This window comes from Orycteropus afer, unplaced genomic scaffold (assembly GCF_000298275.1).
Source record: "Orycteropus afer afer isolate SDZICR_OR568_19922 unplaced genomic scaffold, OryAfe1.0 scaffold00713, whole genome shotgun sequence".
Classification (NCBI taxonomy): domain Eukaryota; kingdom Metazoa; phylum Chordata; class Mammalia; order Tubulidentata; family Orycteropodidae; genus Orycteropus; species Orycteropus afer.
In genome coordinates, this window is record NW_006922300.1 from 521,303 (window position 1) to 533,766 (window position 12,464).

At 59.4% G+C, this 12,464-nt stretch overlaps 1 protein-coding gene across 1 annotated transcript in view; it reads left to right on the top strand.

Annotated features, from left to right (window-relative positions):
* The first annotated feature begins 245 nt into the window (after nucleotides 1-245).
* Nucleotides 246-12,464, top strand: part of ARHGAP4 (Rho GTPase activating protein 4) — a 15,324-nt gene continuing 3,105 nt past the window's right edge. Inside the window, exons 1-13 of the mRNA XM_007957196.1 lie at nucleotides 246-312; nucleotides 3,647-3,851; nucleotides 3,925-4,087; nucleotides 4,291-4,353; nucleotides 4,582-4,764; nucleotides 5,940-6,068; nucleotides 6,144-6,365; nucleotides 10,798-10,899; nucleotides 11,002-11,193; nucleotides 11,269-11,353; nucleotides 11,534-11,561; nucleotides 11,741-11,843; nucleotides 12,354-12,414. Of these exons, the coding sequence (XP_007955387.1) occupies nucleotides 246-312; nucleotides 3,647-3,851; nucleotides 3,925-4,087; nucleotides 4,291-4,353; nucleotides 4,582-4,764; nucleotides 5,940-6,068; nucleotides 6,144-6,365; nucleotides 10,798-10,899; nucleotides 11,002-11,193; nucleotides 11,269-11,353; nucleotides 11,534-11,561; nucleotides 11,741-11,843; nucleotides 12,354-12,414 (1,603 nt within the window). The remainder of the gene's footprint in view (nucleotides 313-3,646; nucleotides 3,852-3,924; nucleotides 4,088-4,290; nucleotides 4,354-4,581; nucleotides 4,765-5,939; nucleotides 6,069-6,143; nucleotides 6,366-10,797; nucleotides 10,900-11,001; nucleotides 11,194-11,268; nucleotides 11,354-11,533; nucleotides 11,562-11,740; nucleotides 11,844-12,353; nucleotides 12,415-12,464) is intronic.

Sequence of the window (12,464 nt, forward strand, 5' to 3'; positions counted from 1 at the left end):
TGGGGGCTCCCATGGTGGCGCGGCTGCTGGGGACAAGCCAGCTCAGATGGGGACCCAGCGCGAAGGAGGGGCGAGCCAGGCCGGGGCCAGGAGCCCCTGGGCGGCCGGTGCCTGGCGGGGCGCGGGGGGCGGGGCCGTCCCGCCGAGGGCGGGGCCGGCGCTCAGAGCTGCTGCGACGCCGTTGGAGGTCCCGCCGCTGGGCTGGCCGCGGGCGCGTGGGAGCAGCGGGGCTCGACGGCGCGGCCATGGCCGCGCACGGGAAGCTGCGCAGGGAGCGGGGGCCGCAGGCTGAGTATGAGACGCAAGTGAAAGGTGAGAGGGCTCCGGGCGCTGCGGGCCCTTCCCCGCGGAGGCCGCGGGCTCGTGTGGGTGCCCCCGCTGCTTGCCGGGCGGTTGCTGAGCCCAGAAAGTCCCCTCAGCTCTCGGCCCTGCGGTCTCTGGAGGGAGCCCCAGCTTCTGCGGGCCTCCCCACCCCGCTTTGGTTCTCTCTGCACCTCATGAGGGAGCAGGGGAGATCCCGGGGGCCGGGGAAGACACGACAGGTGTGGCCAGGTGCCCCCCCCCCCCGGAAAGAGGGGATACCAGCCAGGGTGAGATCGACCACGTTGACCCTGCTGAGGGGGCGGCGAGGGAGCAAGGCGCCTAAGACCAGCCTGACTCCAGTCCCTGGGCCACACCTTCCCTTCCCTTCTGCAGTGAGGTGGCTCAGAGTGGAGGCTCACTGTGGCTGGATCAGGGCGGCAGAGCAACTTGAGAGAGTCGCCAGGGCCCCCCTCATTGTTAGATCTCTGGGTTCCGATAAACACTCCATGCAAATCACAGTCAAATCAGCAGGACACCCTCCTGGTTGGCAGTATTCAGAGCATGGTGGCTTTCTCAAAGGAAAGAAGGTGGCACCCAGTGGCAGCAGTTGGGGGCCCTAAAGTTCCCCAGGGCTTTCAGATGTGTGACTCCATATCGCTTGCGCCGTGACCTGGGAGGCAGGCACTGTGAGTCTCTCTGTTTTACCAGTTCAGAAACTGAAGCTCAGAGAGGCGCAGTGACTGCCTGCGGTCACACAGCTAGCTTACTTGGAGCCCAGGGCTATTTTCCCCCGCACGCTAGCCTTGCAACCGTAGAATGAAATGACTCTTGAAGGTCCTTATAACCCCGAGATGAAGGTTCCACTGTAATTATTCGGTGTGACTGTATACACGAGTACAGCAGCGTCCTCGCGCGTCCTCGCCTCGGAGAGGCAGCCTGAGGCTACTTGACACAGGACAAGCCAGCTCTCCAAGCCTCACTTTCATCATTTTCAGATGAAGATACTGATAACCATCCTGTCCTAAGGGACACAGAGTGGGGTACTGGAGCTGAGGAAGGCAGCCTTTGATATGGCCCCTGCCTGCTCTGGGTCGCCATCCCCCTTTCAAAAACCAAACCAAACCAAACCCCAACTTCCTACCATGCTAGAAAAACAGGGCCACTTCCGAAAGGGCCTCGCAGCCGGGCCTTTGGAGGCAGAAGTGAGAGCGAGTGCCCCGCTCACAGGAAGCGTCAGTGGGGCCCGAGTCCCAGCTCTGAATTCAAGGGAGGGAGGATCCCATCCCTCCATTTGAGACTAGATGTGTGCGGGAGACAGCTAGCCCCTGCCCTCAGAGGGCTCTAGCTGGGCGGGGGGGTGTAAACAGAGGGAAAGCGAGGGTAGTCGGGAAGAGGGTGGGGAGAGGGCCAGACCTAAGTTGAGAGGAGGTCCAGCAAGGGTTCCCTGCTAGATTCCCGTCTGGGCTGAGATCTGAGAGCCGGTCTCTGGCTGTGCTAGGGGCCTCGGGCTGCAATTCACAAGCTCCCTTGTCTTGACCCCAGGCAGTGTGCATGTCTGATGCAGGATGAGGTCTGGCTTAGGGTAGCCTTTAGTGGTTGTTGGTTGTCACAGAAGCATTAGTCTCTGGAGTGGATTCCCAGGGAACGTAACGCCCCTGCGACAGGCGTGGCGGCAGGGTCGCGTCTAGGTCTAGTCCGGCAGGGCGGTTCTCACACCATTTGTGGAATGAAATGAAATTTACTCTTATCCAAAACTGCTACCCTGATTCCATTAAGATTCCTCTGGTTTCAAGTAACATGAAGCCCATTTCAACTAGCTCACGGAACTGAGAAGTTTCTGACTGGAGCCTGGCCATCCCGCTCACCCAGGGCCCTGCGCTCTGGCCTGCTCTGTGTCGGTGTCACTGGCCGGAAGTCCCCACCTGGTTTGATCAGGCTCTGGTGGCGTGGCGCCTAAGGCACTTGACTGCTAACCAGAAGGTTGGCGGGTCAAACCCACCAGCCACTCCTCGGAAGGAAGGTTGCGCAATGTACTTCCTTAAAGATTTACCGCCTTGGAAACCCAAAGGGGGTCACTATGAGTCGCAATCAACTACATGACAGGAGGAGGCTTAGGATGACAGCTCCAGGAGCCGCTCCCTGAGGTGGGTGGAAGTGGGCCTGAGGTGCATGGAGACGGGTTGAGAGGCCACCTGGGCAGTCAGAGGAAGGGACCAGATGCTGGGCCGGCTGCCGCACACCCTGTGGCCCTGGGGAGTCACCGGGAGGAGCAAAGCTGTTGGCAGTGGCGCATTCGCAGTGGCGCTCTTTCGAGCCGCCGGCCTGACCCCGCCACTCCTCACCTCCTCCCAGGCCAGCTCCCTGGTGTCCCGCAGTAGCTGCTGAGTGGGCTGCGTGCTCCGAGTCTTCCTGTGGTCACGGGCCTTATGCCGTCTGTCCCCATGGCCTCTCCAGCCGCCCGGCCCAGCCACACTGGCTATCTGCCTGAATGTCACTCCTCAGAGAGACCACTCTCGACCCACCTCGGTCCTGCTTGTCCTTTGCTTCGCTCACCTCCTTAGGCACCCCCTGCCCCCAGGTCACTTGCTGTCTGGCTCCCCCACTGACAGGCCAGCTCCCAGAGAGCAGGGGCTTGGCCAGTGTTCTGCTTACGCTGGGCTGGGGGGGCGGGGAGCAGATACGGGTTTGGCATCCTCTCTCTGGGGATGTGAACAAAGATTGGCAGGTGGGCGGGTCTTCTGGGCCCAGCAGCCCCAGTGCCTGCGGGGCTGCCTGGGAGCAGCACCCAGCCAGTGGGCGTGAGGACTTTTGCATGGGTCGCTCAGGCTGCCTGCCTGCTGCAGGTTTGCCACATCGCTGCAGGCCAGTGGTGGGGCCGCGGGCTGAGCTCTGTTGTGGGAAGTGAGTGGGTAGGCGATGGGGAGTGGGGCCCCTGTGAGTCCAGCCAGCCCCTGGCCACTGCCCCTGCTGGCTGGCCTGGGTCCTGGGTACCAAAGGGGAAGGAAGTGGCAGGGGACGAAAGCTGGGGCTTTCCAGGGGCCAACGAGACAGGAAGCCAAAGAGAGGGACAGCTGGCTGGTGATGGGGCAGCAGGGCGGGGTGCCTGTGATCCCCACATGGGCCTCTCCTGCCCCCTCTCGGCCTTTGCACCCGCTCTCCGTGGGGTGCTTTTCGCTGCCCTCTTCAGCCACTTCCGGCAGCCTTGGGAACGCAGACGTCCTGCTCTCAGGGGCAGCTGCGTCTCCTCTCGCCCCAGCCCTTAGTCCAGGCGCCCAGCAGCCCTGGGGCCAGATGAGAACGGGGTTCTGGGCTCTGCGCCTGTGCTGAGACCCCGTCCCCACAGAGATCCGCTGGCAGCTGAGCGAGCAGCTGCGCTGCCTGGAGCTGCAGGGCGACCTGCGTCGGGAGCTGGTGCAGGAGCTGGCCGAGTTCATGCGGCGCCGCGCCGAGGTGGAGCTCGAATACTCCAGGGGCCTGGACAAGCTGGCCGAGCGCTTCTCCAGCCGTGGCGGCCGCCTGGGCAGCAGCCGCGAGCACCAAAGCTTCCGGTAGGCACTGTGCCGGCAGGCTGGTCGGCCCAGGGCCGGCCAGGCCCAGGTCTTAGTGCGCCTGTGCCCTCAGGAAAGAGCCATCCCTCCTGTCGCCCTTGCATTGCTGGACTGTGTTGCTGCAGCAGACACGACAGCAGAGCCGGGACAGCGCGGCCCTCAGTGAGGTGCTGGCCGGACCCCTGGCCCAGCGCCTGACCCACCTCTCGGAGGATGTGGCACGCATAGTCAGGAAGGTAGGGGCCTTGCTTGAGCCACGGGGTGTGGGCGGCCGCGTGGGCATCAGGCACAGGGGCCCCAGGTGACCAAGGGCAGGGCTCAAGTGGGTGGAGCCTCGAATGCCGAGCTGAGGGGTGGCGGGCTGTCCCAAGACGGCGGTGGGTGCTGCCGAGGGGCAGGCCAGTGCTCACACTGCTTCCCCACCCGCCCCCACCCCTAGAGCAAGGATCTAGAGCAACAGCTGCAGGAGGAGATCCTGGACGTGGTATCTGAGCTTCAGACGGTGAGGACGACCCTGGAAACGCCTCGCAGAGGGCCAGGCCCGAGGCGAATCGGGTGCCCGTGGCCCGGGAGGCCTAGGTCGGGCGGACCTTGGACAAGGCACCCCCGCTCCCTGGGCCTCAGGTCTTGCTTCTGGGCCCAGGGCAATCAGGCTAGGAGGGGGAGTGGAAGGGGCTGGCCATGGCCATGGCCTTCAGGGTTGGCTGCCCTGCCTTGGTCCTTCTTACAGGCCAGGAAGACGTACCAGGCGTACCGCACAGAAAGCGTGAACGCTGAGGCCAAGCTCCGTGAAGCCGAGCGCCAGGAGGAGAAGCGAGCTGGCCGCAGTGCCACTGCCACCAGCACTGCTGCCAGCGACGCAGGGCCCTCCCGGAAGAGCTCTCTCAAGAAGGGAGGGCGGCTGGTGGAGAAGGTGGGCCTGGAGGGCGCCTTGGACTTGGCCTGCCTGGTCCGGTCTGTCTGCTGCCTGTCTCCAAAGGCTCTGAGCCCTAGCCTTGCCCCTGGCCCTCACTGGCCTGCCGGCTGCTGTGTGAGACGGGCACAGGGAGCCACACATCATCGGCCAGGCTCGTGTGCTCCCGATGTCGAAGGCGGGACTTGCGTCACCTGCCCTGCTGGTTCCACATCCTGGAGAGGGGTGGTGCCAGCATGATGCCACGGGCCACAGCTGTTAAGTACAGCGGGCCCCAGGGGCTCCGAGAGCCCAGCCCCCGGCCAGGGGTGGCCCGTGCAGTCTCCCACAGTGCCCTCCCAGCCCTGATCCCCGTTTTGCACATGAGGTAGCTGAATTGCGAGAGCTTTGGTGACGATCCCCACAAAGTGCATTGACGGCACAGCATGAGGCTCCTGCCGGCTCCCACGTGCAGGGGCCTTGCCTCCTGCCCGCCCCGCCCTCAGAGGGCTAAGGAGGGCCGCCAGCTGGGTGGTCGGGTGACTTGCTGGGAGAAGGCTCCGAAGAAGCAATGGCAGGGTTGAGCCACCAAGTTGGGCAATGACAGGGGTGAAGGTCTGGAGTGCAGAGAGCAGAGGAGGGACATTGTCAAGTGTTCTGAGGGGTGACGGGTGCCATGACAGCGCCTTCCATCCCTTCGACTCTGACACGACCTGTCCCCTCAGCCACTCCTTCCATCTCTAGTCCCCCTGGGCCCTGCAGCCGTTGTCCTCGCCTGGCCTGGCCCTTCCCGCCCCTTTTACCTGGGACTCAAACTATGAAGTGTCCTGATTGTGTTCAGCAAAATTTCTCAGACTGTCCCCAGCCCCTCAAGGGAGTGTGATTTACCCTGAGGGGTGACAGGAATGAGGAAGGCCCAGAGCAAGGGATGGGTCGGGGGCAGGTGAGGACGGCTGCGTGGCTTCGAAGTGGCGGGTGAAGGCCTGGGGGTGTCAGGCTGGCTGGCTCCCAGGCTGCCACTGAGCAGTGTGGACGGCAGGACTGTGCACCGGACCGAGGGCTTGTGCACAGCAGTGTAAGGGGATGTGAGGGTGGCTGGCCATGTTGAGTTGGAGGGCCCTGGGGGCCACCGGGGGCTAGGTGTCCACGGAGGGGGGACGGTAGGTGACCCTGGCCTGGCTCTGTCGTCCAAATAGCGCCAGGCCAAGTTCCAGGAGCACAAGCTCAAGTGCACGAAGGCCCGGAACGAGTACCTGCTCAGCCTGGCCAGCGTGAACGCGGCCGTCAGGAACTACTACTTGCGGGACGTGCTGGACCTCATGGATGTGAGTCCTGGGGGCGGGGGGCGCGGGGGGCCCAGCGGGCCAGGGCCCTCCTGGACGTCTTCCTTCCTCCCCCAGTGCTGTGACACAGGCTTCCACCTGGCCCTGGGCCAGGTGCTCCGGAGCTACACGGCCGCCGAGAGCCGCACCCAGGCCTCCCAGGTGCAGGGCCTCAGCAGCCTGGAAGAGGCTCTGGAGGCCCTGGATCCCCCGGGGGACAAGGCCAAGGTGCTTGAGGTGCACGCAGCCGCCTTCTGTCCCCCGCTGCGTTTCGACTACCAGCCCCACGAGGGGGATGAGGTGAGCCTCCCGGCGCGCCACGGGGCTGTGTTCCTCTGCTCCTCACTGTGTGGCTGGGGAAGGGGAACGGCTTCCAGTTGGCTGAGGGTCAGAAGACATCCCGGGGTGGTGCGAACGGTTCGCGCTCTTGGCTGCTAACTGAAAGGAAGTTGACGGTTCGAGTTCTCCCAGAGGCAGCTGGGAAGAAAGGCCGGGCCGTCTGCTTCGGAAAGAGCCCCCCTGAGAGCCCTGTGCAGCACGGTTCCACTCTGACGCACACTGTGAAGTGCTGATGCCAGGGGCCGGGTGGCTTGAGGGCCACCCGTGGACTGTTCTTTTAGCTTTTCTGTGTGGTTTTCAGTTTTTCATAAACCTGGGAGGGGGGGGGACCCAGCCACTCCCACAGTGGGATGTCATCAGGCAGCCCCTTGCTTGTCCCCTGAGTTGCTTTCTTCTGCTGACGGCTTACCTAATGGGCATCACACGTGGCTTGGGGCGACCGGGTGCGCCTTTGCAGCAGGCCTGAACCGTTACTTATGTGGCTTGTACTTTGAGCAGCGTAATAGCTTAAAAACATGTACACGGTCCCAAAAGGCAAACGGGATCCACGCTTCCAGTGACACCCAGCCGTTGGCCACCATGCGCCTTCCTGGCCCTATGCTCCAGAGACAGCCCCTGTCACCACTTGGAGCTGCTGCTTGTAGCACTTTCCTCCATCTGTTCAAAGCACTGGCCCTGTCACCATTTCCCCTGCTCATCCACACCTGCTGTCCACATCTCCCAATTTCATTAGCCCAAGATTTTTGACAAAACATTCAGCATTTAAACCACGCTGATGGCAAATGCTGTGGACAGGTGAGCCAGGTGCTTTTCCTTCCTTGGACCGTTTTGTTGTTGTTGTTGTTGTTGTCTGGAATCAATCATTTCCTCACCTTAGAAGTGCTGCTTAGGTTTCTGTGGCCTTATCCCAAACTCGTGCCCACACCCTTGGACAGAACTGGGACAGCCATTCCAGAGTCTGTGAACTCTGCCTTCTTCTGGGAGCCCTGCCCTGGGAGCCCCCTGAACTGCCCTCTGTCATCATCCTGAGAAAAGCCTACTGCTCTCTTCTGCATTGGGCCTTTTGTTTCCGGGGTCCCGTGGCTTCTTTCTCTTTCTCGGTTTATCGCCCTTATCGTGGTGGACACCTTTCTTAGTTTCCCAACCTTGTCTAAAAACATCTGTAGTCTATTATTGCAGTTGATGGATCCCTTCGCTGGGTATAGAACTCAAGGTTGGAAATAATCTTAGAAGGTTAAAGGGTTTCATTCATTATCACTGGTGAGAAGTCCATTGCTGTCCCGGATTGGAACCTTTGTCTATGAGCTGGAAATTTTCTCCCTGGAAGCTTTTAGGATAGTCTTTTTTCCCCTTTTGTTGTAAAATTGTATGGTGATACACCTTGGGGATCCTCTTTCCTTCACGGTGTGGGGCAGCCAGTGGGCTCTGTCAGTCTGCGAATGTCTGCCCTTAGGTTTTGGGGAGACTTTCTTGTGTTATTCCTTTGGTCATTTTATTTTCTCTCTTTGAGTAATTTTTGTTATTTGTTGCATCTCCTGGGTTGATTCTCTACTTTTCTTGTCTTTTGTCTTTCCTGTGGCCTTTTATCCTACTTTCTTTGAGTTTTCTTCAAATGTATCTTCCAGTCCCTTGTTTAATTAAAACCATTTTTTTTTAAACTTTCAATGTTCATTTCGAGGAGTTCTGTTTTGTTCTTTTCAATCCCTGTTTTAACATAACTCTTTGTTCTTGTTTTCTGGATGCGATACTTTCTCAAATATTCTTGAAATTTTCTGCTCCCGCCATTCTGTTTTCTCGCAGCTTTTTTCCAAGCTCGCCTTGGTCTTTGTCTTTCAGTTTAGAACTTTCCTCAAACGTCTGCTGTTTCTTGGCTGTCAGTTCCTACTTAAGAAGCAGGTTAGGTTCTCAATGGCCCTGTCACCAGTGGGCTTCTCTGAATGGTGACCAGGCACAGACTCAGCTCTGGAAAGTCCTCCCTCGTGGCCACTCTCCCCCATTCTTCTAATCCTGTGCTGGAGGTCTGGCTGCCAATTGTGAGGAGTTGAGTGGGCTGAGAGGGCTGGAAGACAGTCTTTGGGGTGGAGATGTCCACTGAGCCCACCTGTTCTTAGTTCAGTTTCCCTCCAAGCACAGACCAGCAGGAACACACCTGTAATGGAACAGGTTGGGTTGGTTGCTCATTGTCTTGAGGGAGACAGAACACTGTGAGGAGCTGTGGGACATTTCAGTAAGAGCATCAGAAAGGACTAGAGGGTTTGGGCTGGTGTTAGGGCATGCTGGGTTCAAGGAAGCGGGCAAAGTTCTATGACTGGGCACATGGAACATTTCATCCAGAAGACAGGAGGAATGAAGAGGGGAAGCTGAAGCTGTGATTGGCAAAGCAACAGCCATCACTCACATCAGCAGACACAGCAGCTTTGTCCCCAACACAGTCAGAGAGTGGCCATGTCTGATGCTGAGGCTTTGTGACACTGTTTACATTCAACAGGGGAACACCAAGGTCACCTGGCTGCACACACACACACACGCGTGCACGTGTACGCATGCATGCATGTGCACGCATAGGGGCCAAACCCTTGCCTTGCTCTCTGCCCCCTTCCACATGGCACGAGGCAGGTCTGAGTCACCAGCCGGCTGAGTGAAGGACAAGAGAGCAGTGTGTGAGAGGTGGGCTTAGCTTGCCCCGTGTGTGTGTGTGTGTGTGTGTGTGTGTGTGTGAGAGAGAGAGAGAGAGAGAGAGACAGAGACAGAGACAGAGACAGCGAGGCAGAGAGAGAGAATTTTCAGGACTTTTCAATGTTAAAGACAGAAATTCCTCCCTTGTAGAAGCATTCTCCTCCCATCCCCACTCTGTGGGGAGAGCCATTCTCATTTTCCAGTTAAACCAAAACCACACACACCCACTGCCGTGGGGTTGATTCCGACTCACAGTGCCCCTAGAAGACGTAGGGGAACTGCCGCACAGGGTTTCTGAGGCTGTCAATCTTTACGGCAGCAGAGCCCAAACCAGACCTACTGCCATTGAGTCCATTCCAACTCACAGCATTCCTAGAGGATAGGGTACAATTGCCCCATCGGGTTTCCAAAGCTGTCAGTCTTTACGGAAGCAGGCTGTCTCATCTTTCTCCCACAGAGTAGCTGCTGGGAGAACCACCAACCTTTAGGTTAGCAGCCTAATACTGTACCCACCACCGGAGCTCCTCTTTGGCCAATTAGCATGAGCAATTTTCCTATCTGGCTGGGTGCTTCCTCTCCTGTCTCAGACCCCAGCCACCCTGACCAGTCTTTTTTTATTTTTACTTTTTTTTAAACACCTTTACCAAAAGAACCAAACTCACTGCTGTGGAGTCGGATCTGACTCCTAGCGACTCCTCCTTGGGTTTCTGAGGCTATATCACTACGGAAGTAGATTGCCCCATCTTCCTTCTGAGGGTTGCCTGGTGGGTTTGAACCGCCAGCCTTCTGGTTAGCAGTCAGATGCCTCAGGCACTGTGCCCCCAGAGCTCCTTTGAACAACTTTATTGAGATACAGTTCATACACCATACAATTTATCCTTTTGAAGTAAACAATTCAGTGGGCTTTCCTCCAGTCAGAGTTGTGCTACCATCTCCCAGTGCATTTTAGAATAATTTTAGCACCCCAAGAGTTCCTGTAACCCTGGAGCTACCCCTCCACAAACATCCCCGCATCTCCCCACCCGGCAACCACTGATCTCCCTCCTGTCTCTCTGTTCGCTGGTCTGGACATTTCCTCTCGATGGGGCTGTACGGTGCGTGTTCTCTGTCTCGCTCAGCAGAACGGTGTTTTCTAAATGTGATTGATTCTGTTGCTGAGAATCTACGCGGCAGAAGATAAACCAGTCCCACTGTTGCCCGCGCACAGTGCAGTGGCGTCAAGGACATCCGCACGACTATCCTCACCCTCCTTTGCTGAGTTGTCCCTCCCCCCTAATATAAACTCATTGCCCCTCAGCGTCCTATCTGATCCTTCCAGTTGGCGTCGTGACTTTGAGCCCATAGAGCCAGGTCGTAAAGGAGCACAGTGCTCTAGGTGGAGTGGGCAGCACGCTTTCCAGGTCCGCCCACGCGGGGCCTGTGCCGGGACTCCCTTTCCGCTTGCCCGCCTGGCCCACTGGGGTTAGCCATCACCTGTTGATGGGCACGTGCGCGGGCTGGGCCCACCTTTTGGCTGCTGTGGATGGGGCTGTGATGTGCACGGGGGCACGTGGAGCTGTGTGAGGCCCTGCTTTCCACTGTCCTGAGTCTGTACCCTACCACGCCTCAGAATCATTTCAATTATGTGTCAGGGGCTGGTGGCATCACACACTGGCCACCGAGGCCGCAGGCGTGGGCCTGGGTCCGAGCACTGTGCCTCAGCTGCCGCGCTCTGCAGGTGGCTGAGATCCAGGTGGAGCTGGAGCTGCGGGAGGAGATTCTGCCCAGAGCCCAGAATATCCGGAGCCGCCTGGACAGGCAGGCCATCGAGACGGAGGAGGTAGGAGAGCTGCCGATAGCTTGCCTGCGCACGGCCTTCCCAGCTGCCCGGCCCCCCGCCTCATCTGCGCTTGCTGCTGCCTTCAAGCCGTCCCCTCCTTAGGTGGACAAGACGCTGAAGGCAACGCTGTGGGCCCTGCTGGAACTGGTGGCATCGGAGGACGGGGATGCGCTCGACTCACTCCAGGCTAGTCCCTCCACCGAGTCCCTCAAGTCCACGGGCTCAGACCCAGGGGTCCGACAGGCCGGCCGGAAGCGGGCTCAGCAGCAGGAGACTGAGACCTTCTACATCACGGTGGGTAGGGAGGCTGGGGTGGGGGCAGCAGGGGAGGCTCGCGCCGGGAGTGCGGACTCCATCTTGGCTCTCCAGAAGCTGCAGGAGTATCTGAGTGGCCGGAGCGTCCTCGCCAAGCTGCAGGCCAAGCACGAGCGACTGCAGGAGGCCATCCGACGAGGTGGGCCCGGCTCCCACCCCACAGGGCCCCCCCTCCCCGGCCCATGCTCCTTTCTGCCCAGAGAGCTTGGTTGAGTGGAAACAGCCCAGCAAGGTGCTTGGCCTAGATCTTGCCCTTGGCTTTTTTTTACTGCCTGGAGCCTTCGGGCCGTGCCTTCCTCTCAGCGTCTTCTCCTTGCAGGTGACAAGGAGGAGCGGGCCATGTCCTGGTGAGTTAGTTGGGCACAAGTGCCTTCATGGGGGCCCTTCCGGGGCAACAGGGAGGGGCTGGCCCATCGCCGCTTTTCGTCAGCCCAGCTCTGGGCTCTCAGTCTCCCGGTGGATTCCAGAGCTCTGCCCACCCTGTTCGGTTGGGTGGTGGAGTGGGACACCTGACCCCTCATTGCAGGGCCCAGTACTCACAGAGAAAGGTACAGAGGAGCCGCCGGCCCCGGCCCAGCTCTCGGTACAACCAGAAGCTCTTTGGGGGAGACATGGAGAAGTTCATCCAGGTACTGGCTTTGGCCCTCTCTGGACATTCAGGCATTTCTCTGGCCCTGAGCTACGGGGGTCACCTCTCACTGTTCCTGTAGCCCCAGCGATCACAGGGGACATCCTTATCTAGTCATGGGCTCTGCACAAAGCCACGCTCCCTGGCATCTTAGGGGTTCAGTGTCAGTGTCAAGACTGTGTCCTCTCTGACTGGGAACACCCCCAAGCCTTGCTCCTAATCAAAATGGTGCTGGGGGCCCAGACAGTGAGATAAGAGAAGCAGTGACGGGGTCATGTGCGGTGAGAGGAGTCTTCAGATTACTGAAATTCACTGCTTGTGGTTTGTAATGTTATTCGGCACAAGGCCAGCGTCCAGAATTCCACCTGCCACCAGGAAGCAGGTGGGAAATACAGTGTAAGTCACCTGGTAGTATTGGGGCCACAGGCGCATGGTTCAGAGAGCAAAGCCGAGTGCAAAGCCGTGGGTGGCAGGGCAGGCGCACCTGGGTCGACGCCCTCTCTGCCCGCAGAGCTCCAGCCAGCCGGTGCCCCTGGTGGTGGAGAGCTGCATCCGCTTCATTAACCTCAACGGTAAGCGAGGCTCAGCCCCTTGCCCACCATCCTGCCACCCAGCACCCAGT